At 38.6% G+C, this 17,572-nt stretch overlaps 1 protein-coding gene across 3 annotated transcripts in view; it reads left to right on the forward strand.

The window, feature by feature from the left end:
- The window catches only part of cadm2b (cell adhesion molecule 2b), a 106,745-nt gene that overhangs the window by 83,865 nt on the left and 5,308 nt on the right, over positions 1 to 17,572 (forward strand). For all 3 annotated transcript variants that reach the window (XM_030778503.1, XM_030778504.1, XM_030778505.1), the window contains 5 exons: positions 2,898 to 3,050; positions 6,177 to 6,314; positions 9,630 to 9,791; positions 9,970 to 10,060; positions 10,879 to 11,057. In XM_030778503.1, coding sequence (XP_030634363.1) covers positions 2,898 to 3,050; positions 6,177 to 6,314; positions 9,630 to 9,791; positions 9,970 to 10,060; positions 10,879 to 11,057 — 723 coding nt within the window. The remainder of the gene's footprint in view (positions 1 to 2,897; positions 3,051 to 6,176; positions 6,315 to 9,629; positions 9,792 to 9,969; positions 10,061 to 10,878; positions 11,058 to 17,572) is intronic.

The following is a 17,572-nucleotide window of genomic DNA, read 5'->3' on the forward strand; positions in this document are numbered from 1 at the left end:
AGCCTATCTATGTCTTACAGGCATTAGGAACAAATAAGAAGAATAATTTCACTTTAGACGTTACCCTTCATATCTCATATTGCCTAGATGATGAAACATTAGCTATTTTCAAATGTATTCTTTTACTCTGCCAAGTCTCTGTCTCTGATGTTCAGTCACATAGTAGAGGACATGTACAAATGGTCCTATCATATCTACAATCCAGTCTAATGTCTCCTTACTGAATCTAATGGCATTTTAAGCTCTGGGCTTCGCATTGTGCCAAATGGATCCCTAATGGGCTCCCATCATTACAGCATTAACAACAGACAAATAAAATGTTAAGTGGTGAATGACATTTAAAAAAGTCTCTCTTATGGGAAGGACATTAATTCTGCTGTTAGGAAAAGACCAAACTTTTTGACTGGGCTTTGAAACCCCAATTGTGTTGCTTCCCTATAGCTTTATTGTTGTTAAATAGGACAATATTAGTCAGTCAGTGAATCTCAAGTTCTATCTTTTTGATCTGTCAGTGCTTCCTCTCAAAGTCTCAAGAAAAAAAAAACAAAAAACAACATATTCAGCTGTTGCCTATGCTTATCCTTGAAAGACTTGAAGGCTAGGATTTCAAACAGCTCAGATTCTTCCAGTCAAGGATTTTTTGTTGGCGTTCATATAAAAAGGAAGAAGTCAGTGAGACTCAAGAAACACAAGAACCCCTCTCGGCTGTCATTGTCCACTTTGTGGATGAATGGCCGGTGAGCTAGGAAAACAGAAGTTTGCATCACAGCGTGCTTGTCAAAAGCTCTATGCCCCCAGGGGGAATACCGAGGTGTCAGGACTGCTGATTTGAGACGGCCTTGGTAGGAGCCTCCATCAGTGGAACAGTGCTGCACATTACCCTGCCAGACGGCAGGACCTGCAAGGTCACAGTGTAGAATTTATGTTTCCCTCTAAGTGGAATGTACAGCACAAGAGAAATCTTGAGAGTGTGGGAAACTAACCATTTTATCATGACAATTTCTTAAAAAGGAGAAAAGAGCTTTGTCAGACGTTGGCATTTGCCTGTGATTGTGACAGATTTCACCAAAGTCTGGGCAGCTTTCCTGAATTCGATCCTTTTTTTTTTTCTTTTTTTTTTTTGAAGGAGTGCTTGGTTTCGTCCGTCCCATTGGCCTGTGTTAAATTGATCGGGGACATCTTCGGGCTATTTAAAGCTTTATACAACACATCCTGTCAATGTAGTACAAGATAAATCTGTTTGCTTAACCCTGTTGTAGAATTTAATGACATTAGTTTGTGCATAGTCTTGATAGAGTGAGTCAGAGTATAAACGTAGTGTGTTTCTTGTCATAGCAATGTATTTTTTCAGTGCAAAAAAAAGAACCTTTCTGTTTTTGAATTTCTTGTGGGGAAGGCTGTTTTACCGCTTCTTTTTTTTTTTTTGCCTCTTTATGGTGTTCACATCCTAAAATGTTATCGCTCTAGGACTTGAATGGAAATTGCCAGCCGTATTACATTTTCTCCCCCACATCTTAAGCATTGCCAACAGTACAAACCTCACTTACTCCTTTGCTGGAAGCTTATGTGCAACTTGGTGATTTTCAGTGTGTGGCTGTGCGTGTGTGTCTGTGTGTGTATATGTGTATGTGTATGAGTATGTGTGTGGGTGTGTGTGTGTGTGTGTGTGCGTGCGTGCGTGCGTGCGTGCGCGCGCGCGTTTCGTGCGTGTGCCTCTGTGGTTGTCTGCGTGTGTGTCTGTGTGGGTGGGTGTGTGTGTGTCCCCCTTTTTCTTTATTTTATGAAAAAAGAAAAAAAAAATTTGGAAAACATCCTCTTCTTCCTCCTCCTTCCTCTGTGTCTGTGAGAGATACAGGGATGTGGGGCAGTAGAAGTGTGTCATCCGGTCCAAAGCTTTGATCTGCTCAGCCTCTGTGGGTTTCAGTACGCTGTATCTCAGCGCCTCTGTGTAGCGTTAGCTTAGACCTGTTCACCTTGCCTCTGCTTCTATCTGACTGAGCTGTTGTCGGCTGCCAGAGCCTCCCCCTCCCCAGCGCTCGCCATCTCACACAAACTCTATTCATATTCTGGGAATGCTGAGCCTGAAGGGAATAGCTAAGCAGATCTGTTTCATCCTTCAGTGTAGTAGGATCTTGTACCAAGAGCTTTACCGCATTTGGCTGTTTTTTTTTTTTTTTTGGGTCTATCACGTCTATTTTAAAGGTTTCATAGGACGCATGAATTGTTTAAGGTGATTTGTACGTTTTAGATGATATTTCGCCTAAATGTAAAGCCCTAGCTCTTTTTGGCATGTAATAAATAAGCATTACTAGATGATCGTTTTACTCAAAATACCGTCATTTTCAGTCTCTAGTGGTGAAAATACGTATATACATATATATATTCTGAGGTTTCAACACATTTTGTTTGCCAACCTTCATAGGAACATTTCCAGCGTCAAGAGTAAGAGAGTCGAGAGTGAGACTGTTTAGTTCATTACACAAGACGCGGTCTTTTGTAACTGGTTGGCCCTACAGACTATAGCAGTTAGTGATAAGGCCTTTGAAACTCATTGTGGTGACAGGCTCCAGATGACCTTTATCAGAAGTGCTGCCACTGCCACCGAATCGCTGTCCGCTCTAATGAACACGCTAGATTCTTCTTTTTTTCCCCTCAAATTCCTCTGCTGCTAAATGACTATGAACATGTCTTAAATTGCTTTTATATTTTAACGAGCTTTAAGGTTACCTAACCTTGTCTTAAAAAAGAGAAATAACATTAAAAAAATGTAGATTTTTTTTTTGGGGGGGCTGCATTAAATATCTAAAGACCCAACAGGACGATGCCCTGATCAAAAGGTGCTGGTTCTCAAACAGTCTGGTCATTAAAGATCATTACTGCATGTGACTGTGTTTTAGCACTGAGGGACAACCGGATTGAACTGGTTCGAGCTTCGTGGAAGGAGCTGACCATCACCATCAATGAGGTGACCCTGTCAGACGAAGGCCTGTACACGTGCTCTCTCTTCACGATGCCGGTCAAAACATCCAAAGCCTTTCTCACTGTGCTGGGTAAGTTTTTCCTGTTCAACCCATTAATCATCTTGAGGTGAGGCTTTCAAAAACATCATAACGCCAAAGCATAATAAACTCCATCTTATGATCATCTGTTAATTTGCAAATGTTTCCTGAAACCTTTCATGATTAATATATGACGGAAGCCATGCTGTTAATTAATGTGCCGTCCAATTCATTCATTTTTTAAATACTCTAGCCATGATTTAAGACAGTGGCTGTACATTCATGTCAAGTAGGAGCAGTTTCGGTTTTGAGCAAAATATGACAGATCTTTCAAAAAGTTCTACTTTCCAATTTAGCCAAACATGGTGCTGTTTTATTGATATTTGAAGTAGAAGAAAAATGCATCACTGTTTATTTGAAAGTGCAGATGAGCCATCGTAAGGGGTTAAATGGTATAATGATGCTTTAGTTAAAACCTGTGCTTTGGGACTATGTGGCTCAAAGATTGAGCTTCCAGTCTTAGGCTCATATTGTGTTGCTTTGTAAGAAATAGATTTCATGTATGCTCCTATGAATGTATATATTGGTGCTTTTCCAAATGTGAGTTTTTCGCATGGCACATTTATTGTCATATTTATTTTTATTTTTAAAATAAAATACGTATGCAGTACCCGTGTCTAATGGAGAGGAGGAAGAGAAAGAGGAGATGGAGATAACTAGTTGAATAGAGGCGAGAGAGACTCAAAAAAAAAATCGTTCGTAACAAAATCATTGATAAATGACTTAGCGTTGCAATCACCTCAAACACACGTGCAACTATAAACACATTAATTTACAGGGTCCTGCTTTTCTAGCCAGATGTGTGTCTGAACTGAAATAAATAGGGAAATTAGCTAATAAATTATGACGCCAAAATATGCAACGCAGTCACTAAATGCCATGCTAAACGGTCTATATTGCGGTCCAGATGTGATGAGTATGTTCACTCTTCAACATGGGCTTAGCTCATTCGAAGGGCGCTTATTCTGGCACTGATGCGGACAGCTTTCCCAACACCACCGCTAGTATCACCAGTTGGCCGCTCATATTGTACAGTTTAGCCTCCTTAGTCTTGGTGGTGACTTTCACTCTGAACCTGTCTCCCATGGAGATGGAGTTTGTCTCTTTTGAGCCACAATTTTCCCTCATGGTGGTAATGAAATCCTGACTGCATCTGCAGGTATTTGCCTTAACCTCTCTCTCTCTCTCTCTCTCTCTGTCTCTCTCTCAGGCAGTGCCCTTTAATTAGGACCTGCCTGAGGAGGCCTGGGAGTGTGGGGAAGAATGTGGCAGTTGGACTCTCCCTTTAGGAGTGAGAGGCACTAATATTGACTCTCCTCCACCTGTCTTGGCCTCTCTCTCTCTCTCTCCTCAATTCTCCTTCCCCTCTTTTAGCTAAACTTTTGACAGGTTCTTTTTTCCTGACATCTGGGCCAAATCTTGAATGTACACTACATGATCTGTCCAGTATAATCCTATCCATTTATTGGCCGTAAAGAACAAGAGATCTTGATTATGCTTGGCCTATACAATGAGCAATAGATCTTTGTTGGAAAACCATTGTTTTCTCTGATGGGAATTTACAATCATTTCTTGCTGATTTGTTTTAGCTGGAGGGACATGCTGTTCAATGACTAAAAAAGAAAACCTAATGTTGCATTCATTTATACTACCAGAATTATTATTATTATTATTATTATTATTATTATTATTATTATTATTATTATTATTATTGGTGTTGTTGTTATCAACTGGTGATGCCAATAAGGTACAGTGGTAGAGAAAATGGGAATGCACTACAAGTTTATGTGTACCAGTTTGCAAAGGCTTTTGGGAAATTTTTCTTGGATTCTTTCATTGCTATGATTCCATTATAAATTCCATTCCAGAGTTACATTAATTTCAGGAAACACACTTTAATGTCAGGTAGAACTCTGTGTGGCAGTAAGCTGCATAAAGTATCTGACTCGTATTTTCTGTGCAGTCACTCCCGTAGAACCAGAAAATGAAACAAGTGTGTATAACGACAAACTTCCTTTCTTGTTTAACTACATTCATGCTGAAATAACTCAGTGTATGGTGACTGCAGTCACTAAAGTTAGAAAAGCTGTTGCTTCATGCAACTACCTGCTGTTCTGTTCATTCTTTTTTTCTTCCATCTGACTAAATGTCACATTTGGAGGCAGTTAAGCATAAATAACATAGTGTACATGTATAAAGGTACAGTACTGACAGTGATAACTGAATATAAATATTGTTTTAAGGCTATATGAATTTACAGGAGCGACAAGTTTAGACACCTATAGAAATAAAAAACAAAATTAGCTATTACCAAATTCAAATACCACTGCAATTTTGCTTCTGTTGTTCAAATAATGTCAGTGAAGTTCTCAATCTACTGAATGAAGTGTTGTTCATCTTTGACTTAGATAGATATATAGATAGATAGATAGATAGATAGATAGATAGATAGATAGATTAGATGCGTGTGGCTTGGTGGTTAGGTGCCCACTTCCCAATGCGAAGGTTGGGAGTTTGGGCCTGACTGAGCCACGGTTGACCTCAGCAAGGGAATGTGGTCAAGTAAAGTGCTACACTGCAACATTCAAAGTCCCTGCAAAGGGGCACTGCCTCAGCCCCTAAATAGGGGAGTCCATGGCATAAAATATATATATATTTATTTGCACCTCAGTGATGGTGCTCACAGGTTTATTGAGTTTTTTTTTCATGTGACTTGTGATATTTTTTCAGAAAACTGCATAGAGAATCTTAATGAACGTATTTTTGAACTCTTAAATCTTATTTCCTTAAGCATAGCGATTTTGAACCTGTTCAGAACCTATCTGTCCAAGCGCATAGCAGAAGGGAGGAAAGGACAAAGGATATGGATGCATTCAGAAGTGTCAAGGGAAAAGTAAATTATTCAAAAACATTTTTTTTTTTTTGCTAACATTCAAATAGATATGCACTGTAGGTAATAAATAATGTAACTTAGACTTCAGTCAAATCTTTGTTTCGGGTTGCAAAACACAATGTTCTACACCAAGCCCAGCAGTACCAGACTGCATAATGCATCGAATCATGACCCACTGTCATTTTTTTGACATTCCCCTTCATGTTTTGGATTGTATTTACTAGGAGTACCCCAGAAACCAGAAATCACAGGTTTTTCCAAGCCTGCCCAGGAGGGGGAAGAGGTTACACTGACGTGCACAACATCTGGAAGCAAGCCCGCGGCGGACATCCGATGGTTCAGAAATGACCAGGAGGTCCCAGGTACAGGCACCTCCATACAATACACAAAAAAAGGTCCATACTGACCACTGGAATGCATATTTGAATTTTTCTTTTTGGTCTTAGAATATCTGCAGTGTCCAGTAGGTATTTTGAAATGGACTCTGCCAGAACAATACGACTTATAAAAACCAGGAAACAACCAGAAAATTCTAGAGATATTGAGGCTGACAAGAGTAGGTATTTAGTGGTTATGTATTATCTCATTCTGTGTTATCTATACCTTTTAAAACCATCCTTAGGAGTTGGACGCTAGAGCCACATATTTCTCAACTGAACTCGAGAAATAAGCACAAAATGCTGTAGTTTGTTGAACGAGACTGGCTCCTCACTGAAGATGTGTGCTAGAGAGCATTCTGTTGGTGATTCTATTTGGTCGTTATGACAGAGTGATTGATGGCTGGAAGACTGAGAAATGCGTCACTCAGTTTGAGATGGCATTCACGTAGCACAGTCTGAAAGGCCAGCAGTGAGCTGGAATCCAGCAGTCAGCCTTTCTGTTTGACTCAGCTTTTCAAAGAAAACTCTCTCTATGATCAGGGCATGAAAAAAAAGAATCTGTATGCTTTGGAAGACTAGTTTTGCAGGCCAAATTTGATAAAATACAGAGACCTATTTCTAGAGAAATGGAGATCTATGTATGTTACGTATATATGTGTGTGTGTGTGTGCGTGTGTGTGTGTGTGTGTGTGTGTGTATGTGTGTGTGTGTGTGTATGTTGCCACAAGAATAGACAACCAGAATAGACCCAAGTCTGACAGTTAGACTAGACCCATGTTTGACAGTCAGTTGGCCATTTAAAAGATCAAATAAGAGTTTAGTCACAGAATATTTCCAAGAGGACTGTGAAATCAGTGTCTTAAAATATCTCATCCCTCATAAATGTTCATTGCACTTAAAGTTTTCTTGCCAATTCAACCATTTAGGCATTTAAAAAATGAAACTTTACTCTTGCACTCTCAACTGTTTCCCTTTTATTGTTCCGAATATTTATTTTCAGGGTGAATTAAGCATTAAAACTCATTCCCTCGGTAAACAGAAACAATACAACCCCTAATAATGTCAGGAGTCCAAAGTGGACATCAGAAAATATCAAGACTGAAAGGTAATTTAAGAGGCTATTATGAATGAATCAGACCTTTAACATGACTTGAAGTAGAAAGGAGTTCTGTTGTGGAGGTGGCCTGCGAAATGGAAATCTCTGGTTAGTTTCGGTTCCCCAGTCAACTGCATACATTGTTCAGTTTCACTGTTTTCCTGAAGGATTTGTTTGTTTATTTATAGTTTATTCATATTCATCAAATGGACCTAGGTTTGTATGCCACGGTGATAAGACACACTGAGGAAAAACTAGGACACAATTTCTTAGACAAATGATGTTTAAAAATCACTCAGAGCAAAGGAGTCTGGAAAATCAGCCACTGCTCGGAGCTACTGCAGAAAAATCCTTGATTGACAGCTTTACCTGGCCACAGCCGACGCTGCGGGTAACGATCAGAGCAAGCCGAGATTCTGGAGGAGCTCTATCTGCCCCAAGCTTTTACAGACGGTATTCCCAGTATTTCTTGGATAAAATAGCAATCAGTTTTGATGAATTTTACATGATTTACTTGTTTTTTTTACTTACACTCTTGCCTAAGGCCAAATCAAACAGAGAAAACCGTTTACATGATTGGATAAGATCTATGAGTGAATGTTACAGTTCTAAGCTTTTGTTTTATGATCATGATGGTGTTTTGAGAGGGTGAGCAGGGCAGTAAAGGTGAGTGAAAGAGACCATGAGTGCAAACCAATCCTAACTGTGTTTCAGTTATGTATGGTCTGAACTAGGGATGCTTAAATATTCAGGAGTTCTCCTTGGCCCCTATGGACTGGTGTCACACTCGACTATCAAATAAATAAAGATTATTTAACATCAATACTGCTCAGTCCTCTTCATGTTTGCCTGAAAAATCCCAGACAGTGTTGAAATGTTGCACAGACAGGTGGTGGAGTACAAACAGGATAAGAAGATCGTTACTTAGTTTCAGGGATGACTTGGAGCACTATATACTGGAATTTACAAATGAATAAAGTCAGCGGTCAAAGGTGATGGATTCATGTTTCTGTCGCTGAATCGCATAATGATAAAAGTTTTGTCTGTCTAAAAGTTTTGTGGGGGGTTTTTTTGTGCATAGCTTTGTGGATTTTAGTGCTTTCTTTACTAGAATGTTTAGAAATTAGAGCCTACTCATTACGTTCATTATCTCATTCACATTTTTAAATTTTCAGTGTAGCAATGTAGCAGAAGGGAAATATGGAATTTAGCGGAATGTTTATTTGAACATTTATTTGTATTTGTTTGAATAATTTAATTTGTTAAGAAACACCAAAAGTGTTTTAAAAGTTCTAGACTTTTCATTTAGTTTAACTGAAGCCCAGTGTTTGCTGTTAACCATTTCACTCGGACAGTCATGCAAACTAACCCACTCTATTGACAGCAGATCAATAGAGTGGATACATTACAAACTAGCCAACCAGAGCCAAAACTTCACTTCCTGGCAGAATTTCATTTTTAAGTTTGAAGACACATACTGCGAAGAAAAAAATATATTCAAGTGCAAGGCAAACAGAAATTAGATCAATACTGATTTACTCAAAAGAGAAATGTTGGGGGAGGGGCAAAATTCCCAGAGGAAATGTACTGAAATCTCACTGAAGTGAAGGTGCAGCATACATTTTATGAAAGACCAACATCCACATTAGCTAAGGAGCCCATGCATGGATCTGTTCACTGTTGTGCTTGAAGAAAGACCTCTTGGGGAACATATTCACTCAACCATTTATGATGCAGTTGAGCCATGGCTTTCACAGTTGCTGGGCATGGCTTTCCCCTGTGTACCCGGGATGGTGATTCCAAATCGCCACCCTGTGCTGGTACCCCATGACAAAAGAGAGGGATTTTCAGTCGTGCTTTGCTAGTAATTTTTTTTTTCTAGTTTTATATTTCCATAGAGTTCACAATGCATTACATTCCAAGTCAACAGAGAGGGAATACATTTTTGTGATGCTTGAACAAATGCTAGGGCACCACATCCTCCCTGTCTGGAAAAACAAGCGACTGTTTTTGTTGCACATTTGATCAAATATGGAATAGATACAAGTTCACATTCACAGAAATGAAATGCTTTGCCTGACGTGCCAGGCATTCTATATAGCATAAACTACAAATCTACAAAGTATAATCTTCCCACCGCCCCCCACCCCCCACCCCTTTAAAAAAAATATATATATATTCTCCTTCCACGTCTCTCATAGGTTTTAAGGAGGTGAATGCGACTGGAAAGTCCTTCACTGTGAGAAGTACTCTCCATCTGCAGGTGGACAGGAATGATGATGGTGTGGCTTACACCTGCAGTGTGGAGCATGTGTCTCTCGTCTCTGGCCCTCTGCAAGTTACTGAAGTCCTAGAGGTCCATTGTGAGTAATGTTCCCAACTGCTCATTTTGGTCTCCTTGTTAATTTGAACACAGATGCAGGAAATTACCACCAGAAGTGAAAAATATTTGTTTATTGCAAAATGAAACATTGCTTTTATGTTCTTTCCACAAAAAAAAAAAAAGTAAGCTAATCTTTTATATTCGTTCTGTTTTTGCAGATGCTCCTCGTGTAGAAATCATACACTCACTAATTGTTCCACAGGAAGGACAGTATTTTAAGTTGGAGTGTGTTTCCAAAGGCAACCCACTGTAAGTTAATTTTATATATATATATATATATATATATATATATATATATATATAAATATATATATATAAATCTCTTTTTTTGTTGTCCAGTAGACGATTCTCCATTTTTGAAGCAAAAGTTAAAATCCATGTAACACCATTCATCACAAGAGACCTTTACTGCACAATCGAAAAAGAAAAAAAAAACAATAATGATAGTTCAGACCTTGGTATTTGGAAGGGATTTAGTGAGTCATGTAATTATAGAGAGACAGTAGTTTATCAAGTAGTTCATATTATTTGACCTTTCTGAGCTGGAATTCTTAACTCAATAAAAAATTTTCTCTTCTGAAGTTTTATTAAAGTTGGAGTTTCTTCATACAGCGCCTTCTGAAATAATTGAAATAAACTCAACTACAGCAAGTTTTCAACACAAAAGAAAAGTCAATTTCGAAGATGAGCATTTACAGATAAGGAGTTCAAGGGAAAAACAATCAAACAAACAAACAAACAAAACAGCTGCACAAAACTTCAGTACAAAAGTTTTTGCTCTTTGAGAGTCAAGACTTTAAAGCTTAACATTTAAACCATGAGGGAATATGAACTCAATAGAGTGCAGTTTTATCAAGTTGTGGAATCTCAAGTCTCTCAAAGTTATAAAGTTGTGCGTACTTTATCAGAAATTAGGGGCTTGTCTCCAATACAAAGTTGAATCTGAAAACAAATAGAATAAAAGACATTGTGATGAATGTCAAGACAAACACTAAGGTTCAAAGTCAAAATTGAGAACTCTTGTTTAAGGCGCTGGAAGGGAATTTATAATGATTTCTTTTTCTCAGGCCTGAGCCAGTGCTATGGACTAAAGATGGTGGGGACCTCCCTGATGTTGAGCGCATGATTGTGGAGGGCAGAGAATTAATCATCACAACTCTGAACAAAACAGACAACGGCACGTATCGCTGTGAGGCCAGCAACCATCTTGGGACAAACAGTGATGAATATGTTTTATTTGTATATGGTAAGTTCCTCCATCAATGTCAGTTTCATGCAACATCATGGAAAAGAACCACCAAAATACTCTGTAATACAATTTCAGGAGTTCAGCTGAGTTGAGAGAGCTCCCTGATGTTCCCTGACAACACGTCTGTGCTGTTTCTTTTCTTCCAAATGCTGTCTGGCATTCTCCACTGTGAATGCGCTCTGAGAACACACACTGTCGAAACATAGCCGTTAAACTCCCCTTGGCCTAGTTTACCTTTTGTTTCTGGATCTTAGGAGAAGCAGAAAAAGTGCTGTTGGATGCAGTATTTAATGCTTGGGTTCAAGCAGCGCCTAGAGAAAAGATGAGTTGATCCTGAGATAGCTGGAGAGAAAGAGAGAGAGAGAGAGAGAGAGAGAGAGAGAAAGACAGAGAGAGAAGAATCTCTGTCTGCGAACAGATAATTAAGGCTTTTGCCATAAATGCAGATAGCATTTGTCAAGTTAAAATTGGAAAGTAGGTGCTGAATATTAGAAATGGGCACGAATTTATAGATATGGATATTCATTGGCCCAAACATGCCTTCAGAAGAGGAATGGAACAGAACTTAGGTATGGGAGGGGAATTAGCCTCAGTCATAAGTACGTGTTCTTTTTTTTTTGGTTGTTTTCTCTGTAGTAGGCTTTATAAACATAAGCCCTTTATTTCCCATATTCATTTTTATGGGACAAGATTTTGTCTTTTTTTTTTCTTTATTAAAACAAAGAGATTTTGTTTTTGTTGGAATAGATTTGATCCCTCTGTTGCTTTTTTGGTTTGGAGCTGGTAGTTGGCAGCTCTTAACTTTTTGTTTTTCTGTTGTGGGTGGTGGGTGATGCTAGCCAAACACATCATTCTCTCACGTGATACATGAAGCACTCATAAATTCCCTCATCAGTACCCCCCCCCCCCCCCCCCCCCCCCCCAAAAAAAAACCCAAAACATTTTAGCAGTTGCTCATGGGTTTTCACTCACAATCTGATCTAATAGACTCTGCCCAACTGTTTCTCTCTGTGGTGTTTCAGTTTTAACCAAATTAATTTTTTTTTCTTTCCTAAACAATTCAGCAATTTTAATTGCCAAATTGTAAAGGCAGTATATCAAACCATGTGTGCAATTGACTAATACACAATATTTAATATGTATAATTATTTGATTAAACTAATAACAAGTTCTTACTGCTTATTTTTCATTGTCGATTTTTTAACTGTGAACTTCACAAAATGGGCTGTCAGCACATACGATTTACAGTGGAAGATAAGATCCCCTGTGAAAGAGTCAAAGTGGGATTGGAGTGGAGCAGGTAAAGGAATGAGAGAGAGAGAGCTTCATTACCTCTGACTCTAAATCTTCCGAATGCCTCAACGCTCCAAACCGATATTTATCAGGCTCCTTCGAGTCGTTCGACTCGGCTCTGAATGAACCTAATTTGCTAATGGCATGACTGCCTAGAGGCAATAAAAGTCATCTGAAGTCATACAACCACAATTTGTCTCCATTTACCATTTTAATTTACATGTATAAATGTTCCTGCTGAAAGGTGCACATTATACTCAGGAGATACATGGTTGCACATAGACCAAGCATTTCTAAAGGATGATAAATAGCAAATGTGAGTTGAATATTGAAAATTCTTCAGCAAGCTTCTGCCACGTCTAGTCTTTGCTTCTCTCTGAAAGCGTTTTTAAAGCAAGGTAGTCATTTTTTTTTATCTATCTTTCAAAATTACCACGACTCTCAAACTCTCAAAGCTTACATTTCACAAACCTCATTTTCTCCTTTTTACTGATGATAAAACACTGTATTTCACCAAATCTGTGGCTTAATTGTATGTACATTACTTCAAAAGCTTTTGGGCAATTATTTGCTGTCTACATCCAGAATAAACACAGTAAGACAAAATTGCAGGATTTTTTTTTTAAGCATTTCAGTCAGGATCAGAAATGGTTTTATCCTTGGTTTTCTCATTTCCGTGGATTTTTTTCTTGTTTACCATACATGAATGGAACTGTGATATCTTTCAGGAAATGTCCAGAGTCAGAGATGACAGCAGGTATACAGAGGCAAATTCGCAGATCATGTCTAATGTTTCAGCTGTGGATTACGTAACTGTCAAATGAGGCAGCACAGCGCAATTGAAACAATTTCTTGGGAGCGCTCACCTTCGTAAACCCTGCCTAAAGCGTTTTTCTTAACTTATAAATTAGCAGCCAAGTTAAAAGATGCAGAGGTTGAGTGTAGTGCAACAGTTACTGGTGGTTGTAAAATATTCATGACTTGCTTTCTCTAATCAGCATGTGTTCACTACAGACCTTTGTCAATTGAAACTGTGAAGGGAATAGAAATTCATTTAGTTTACTCTCCCAGAAAACCATGAAATTATCCATAAAATCATTGCTTTTTAAAACATGTAGTGCTGCCAGACTCTCTCGTTTTGAAAGGATGAAATGACTTGTAAAGAGAATTTGACCCTAAAACCAAACTCATGCCAAATAGCTCCAAACTGCTGAGCTTTCTACTTCTCAAATCCCAGGACTTTAAAGAGCTAATTATGTATCTGTAATCAGTCTGGGAGAACGTAAAGGCACAGCTCTAGCAGAATACACCCCATAGGGAGGCATGAAAACAGCTTTCTTTTGAAGTCAAAGTTGGGGAAGCTTGCAAACATCCAGCCTTATTACTAATGAAGGAGTTTGGCATTAAACATGAGCAATTCCTCATGGAAGAAGAAGAAGAAGAAAAAAAAACAAAAAACAAAAAAAACAACAAGCAGTGCAGTAAACTTGTGCTTTTCTTAGTTCCTTGAGATGTCAGCGGGGCAGAGCGGGTGTGAGTGGTTGAAATCAAACAGTGAGAGCGGATTTGAAGCCTCCGGGGAGACACAGTGCCTGAAGACTGAGTGGGAAGGGATCAAGCTGGCTGTGTTTGAACTACTGCAGGGATGTGTTTTTCTCTCTCTCCTCTTCCTCTCTCGCTCTCTCTCTCTCTCTCTCTGTCTTTCTCTCTCTTTCTCTCTCTTCCTCTGCCTGACACTTAACGTCACCTCCACCTTTTAACATCAGTCTTTTCTGATTGTACAAATTGTCCAAAAAAAAAAAAGCGCGGGGGGGGGGGGGGGTGGGGGGGGGGGTTTAGGTGGTTTGGATAAAACTAGGAACACACTTGGATAAAAAAAAGCGAGGAACAGCTGAAATTTCTGGTTGTCAGACAGTCCTGGAGCTAAAAGATAAAAGCTTTCTTTAATCAGCCATTTTGCGGTCAGGTGCCCACAACCTGGAAGCTTATCAGGGTTCTCTGACACACACCTCATTCCATTCAAGCAAATCTCTGCAAAATGACTCCACATAGTGTCTTCAAGCCATTTCTCTCCTTACCTTACTCCCAACTTTTCTTGGTATTGGCATCTGACACATGAGCCAACTATCTTGTCCAGTATTTAGTGTTGTGTGCTCAGCTGTGCTTTGGGTCTCTGTGTATTGTGAGAGGTCTGCCGTGTGAGCGTTGACATTCTGAAAGCATGCTTGTGTTTTCCGTGCTCATTAATGGTCTTAGCTCTGTGTGGTCACTGTTTTATCACAATCTCCTCACCTCGTCTCCCCCCTTACTGCCCTTCTCTGTCTGCATCCATGGCAACAGCCAAAGACATGCCAGGTACAACGACAGGTAAATATTTCCTCTGCCAGTGCTGACATCATCATCATTCAGGAACAGGATGTCTCAGTGTGATGCAGTGTGATGTGATGTGTGATGGGTTAGGTCATGCCATTGGCTCCACACAGCATGAGCTTTAGTCAATGGCATTGCATGGAAGCACTGATCAATGTGAATTGCCTTTTGTGCTCCATTGCTGTTAACCACATTTGGGAACCAGATCAAAGTTTAGCCCAACAGCTGCAAAGAAATGTTTGTTCCCATTTTACTTGGCCAAGAGAAAAAAAAAAAGAAAAAAAGAAAAAGAACGAATGCAAATTACGAGTCCATTTCATTCGATATGTATTCAGAATGTGTCATAGAGGAATGGGCAGGTCAGTGTTTTCGTGAGGTGAATGTACGGAAGTTTCGCTTAATGTTCTCTGTGAAACCGAGTCTCTTTCTCATTTCTCATATGGTCACTCTGTGTGAAAACCAACCAGATGTATTCATGCTGTCTTGCTGTTGTTTTGTTTTGGTTTGTTTTGGTTTGTTTTGGTTTGTTTTGGTTTGGTTTGGTTTTTTTAGTTTTTTCTTTCTGTCAAAGAGAGATTATTATGACAAAAAAGCTAAGCTCTCATTTGAAAGTGTTGTCCTTTTTATCTGTGCATAGACACAGTGTTAGTATTTATGTATTCCTTGCAGTTAGCTGTTCAGTATTAATGATGATAAATATTGATTGATCGTTGATTGATGAATGATTAATGAGGTCATTTGGATAACCATGTCTTGAAAAGTGGCATTTTTAAATTTTGTGTATTTATGAGAAGATTGGTGGTTGTGTTGTTTCTGCCTAGAATAAAACCTAAAGCGGATTCTCCAGTCCATTATGAGCTTACGTAACCCGCACAGAAACTCAATTAAAAATAAGGCCACTGAACATAATACCACATCAACCAACCTGACAAATGATTAAAGCAGGTTTAGGCTTCATGTGAATGACAGGTCTGCTGGAAAATGTACATTACTGTGGAAAACAGTATAAAGAGTTTACCCTAATGCCCCTGTCAAAGTCCCATCCTGCCCTTATTGATACTGGTTTACCAGTGACAGATACAAACTCACCTGTCCATCTCATAACTTGTGTGATGGGCATTGTTGTGCACAATTAGACACAATAATGTCCTCTACACTTTGGTTATGGAAAAGGTGAGTCTCACTATTTTATCGCAATTACTGTGTATTTGAAAAAAACAAACAAATAAACAAAAGAACCCCATCTAAGTAAGCAGTAAGCTAATAGGTCAAAGTTGATTTACAAACTCTCAAGACACACCGAGCCCCACGTGCCTGTTTAAAAGCACCGTAAAAAGCAAGTGGCTTCTAAACTTACCATGCTATTTGTTGTTTTGAATAGATCACATCTGGTTGTGTTTGGTGGGTTTTACTGAGCTTTCTTTAACACGCTTTCTCAGTCAAACTGGTGCATGTTAGAAAATGCAACATTTTGACCTTGTCTGAAAAGCTATTTATGACTAATTTTGTTCCTATCACCCAAGAGGACGAATCACACCAATTTTAGAAATCCATAGACCAAGCATTCAATTTGAACTTTTAAGATATATGGATTGTATATAAATATTTATCCTAATAAATATTTACATTTATTAGGATAAATATTTACCCTATGTTGCATTTTTCTGAAATAGTACTGGCTATGTAAAAGCATTATCATTCATGTCACTGTAAAGATTCTGGTGACAAGAGAACTGTGCTTGTGTGAGGTATGGAGAGAAAACTGTGATGTTTTGCATGCAAAAAAAAAAAAAAAAAGTGTCAGTTTTTCATTTCTAACCTTTCTCCCTGGGGAAGCGTCTTAATGGTGAATTTAAGCAGCATGTATATTTTTGATCAGTTTTCACTCAGAATAACCCCTGCACTCCATCAGTACTGAAATTCATCTGATATCTCGAGGCGTCTGGAAGTCGCACGAGGACAGAGTACCTTAGAAACTTCTACCGCTGTGTTAAAAAAAAAACGTACAGAATAGTGTAAACATGAGTAATGTTGCCTTGAGTAGCATGGAGCCATTTGATATTGATTTTATGAAAGGGAAGCTGGGAGTAGTTTAAAAACACAGGTGCCCAGCATGCTATCGTGTAATTGCTCTGTGCATGTTATGGCCTTTTGAGAGGCATGGTGCATTTTCTTAAACACTGTCAGGGATAATGCTCCGTTTTGCTGTTGCTCATCGTTTTTTTTTGTTTTGTTTTTTGTTTTTTTCGGTAGAGTCATTTATATCACCACGTTCTCTGCACTGCATGTTCTCCAGCAGTGGCAGGCAGCCCTATTTGTTTTGAGTTAATAATTCTGTAGCCGCGCTGGGATCTCACTATCCCACGGGAGCTCAATTTTTAATAATTAGCCGCAGTAATTTGTTTTTAAATCTAATTACATCATTGCTGCCCACACTGCAATCCTCTGAGAATCATGAATTCCTCTAAAAATTTTGTGTATCCGTGTAGACTGTTCGATAGCGCTGCTAGGTATTAACTGTATGTCATAAATGAACTGATTTCCAATATTTCTTCTGTGAATTCTATTTCTGGGTAAATCAGTTGCTGATCTTGAATTTATTTCATTCTATTTTTTTAAAAAAAATGTCAAATGTCCTGCTTTTAAAGTTCTACCATCTGTTTTTTTTTGTTTGTTTGTTTGATTTGTTTTGTTTATTTAAATCTGAAGCAGTCACTTTTACATGGAAAATCACGTTAAGATGATACATTTTCTCAAAATCCTCTCAATTTTATTAATGCATTTTGGGGCTGAATGTTTGAGTCATCTATCAAATGTGTTTTGCAAAAGCTTGATAGACATTAATAGGA

The sequence above is a fragment of the Chanos chanos genome, chromosome 6 (genome assembly GCF_902362185.1).
Source record: "Chanos chanos chromosome 6, fChaCha1.1, whole genome shotgun sequence".
Classification (NCBI taxonomy): domain Eukaryota; kingdom Metazoa; phylum Chordata; class Actinopteri; order Gonorynchiformes; family Chanidae; genus Chanos; species Chanos chanos.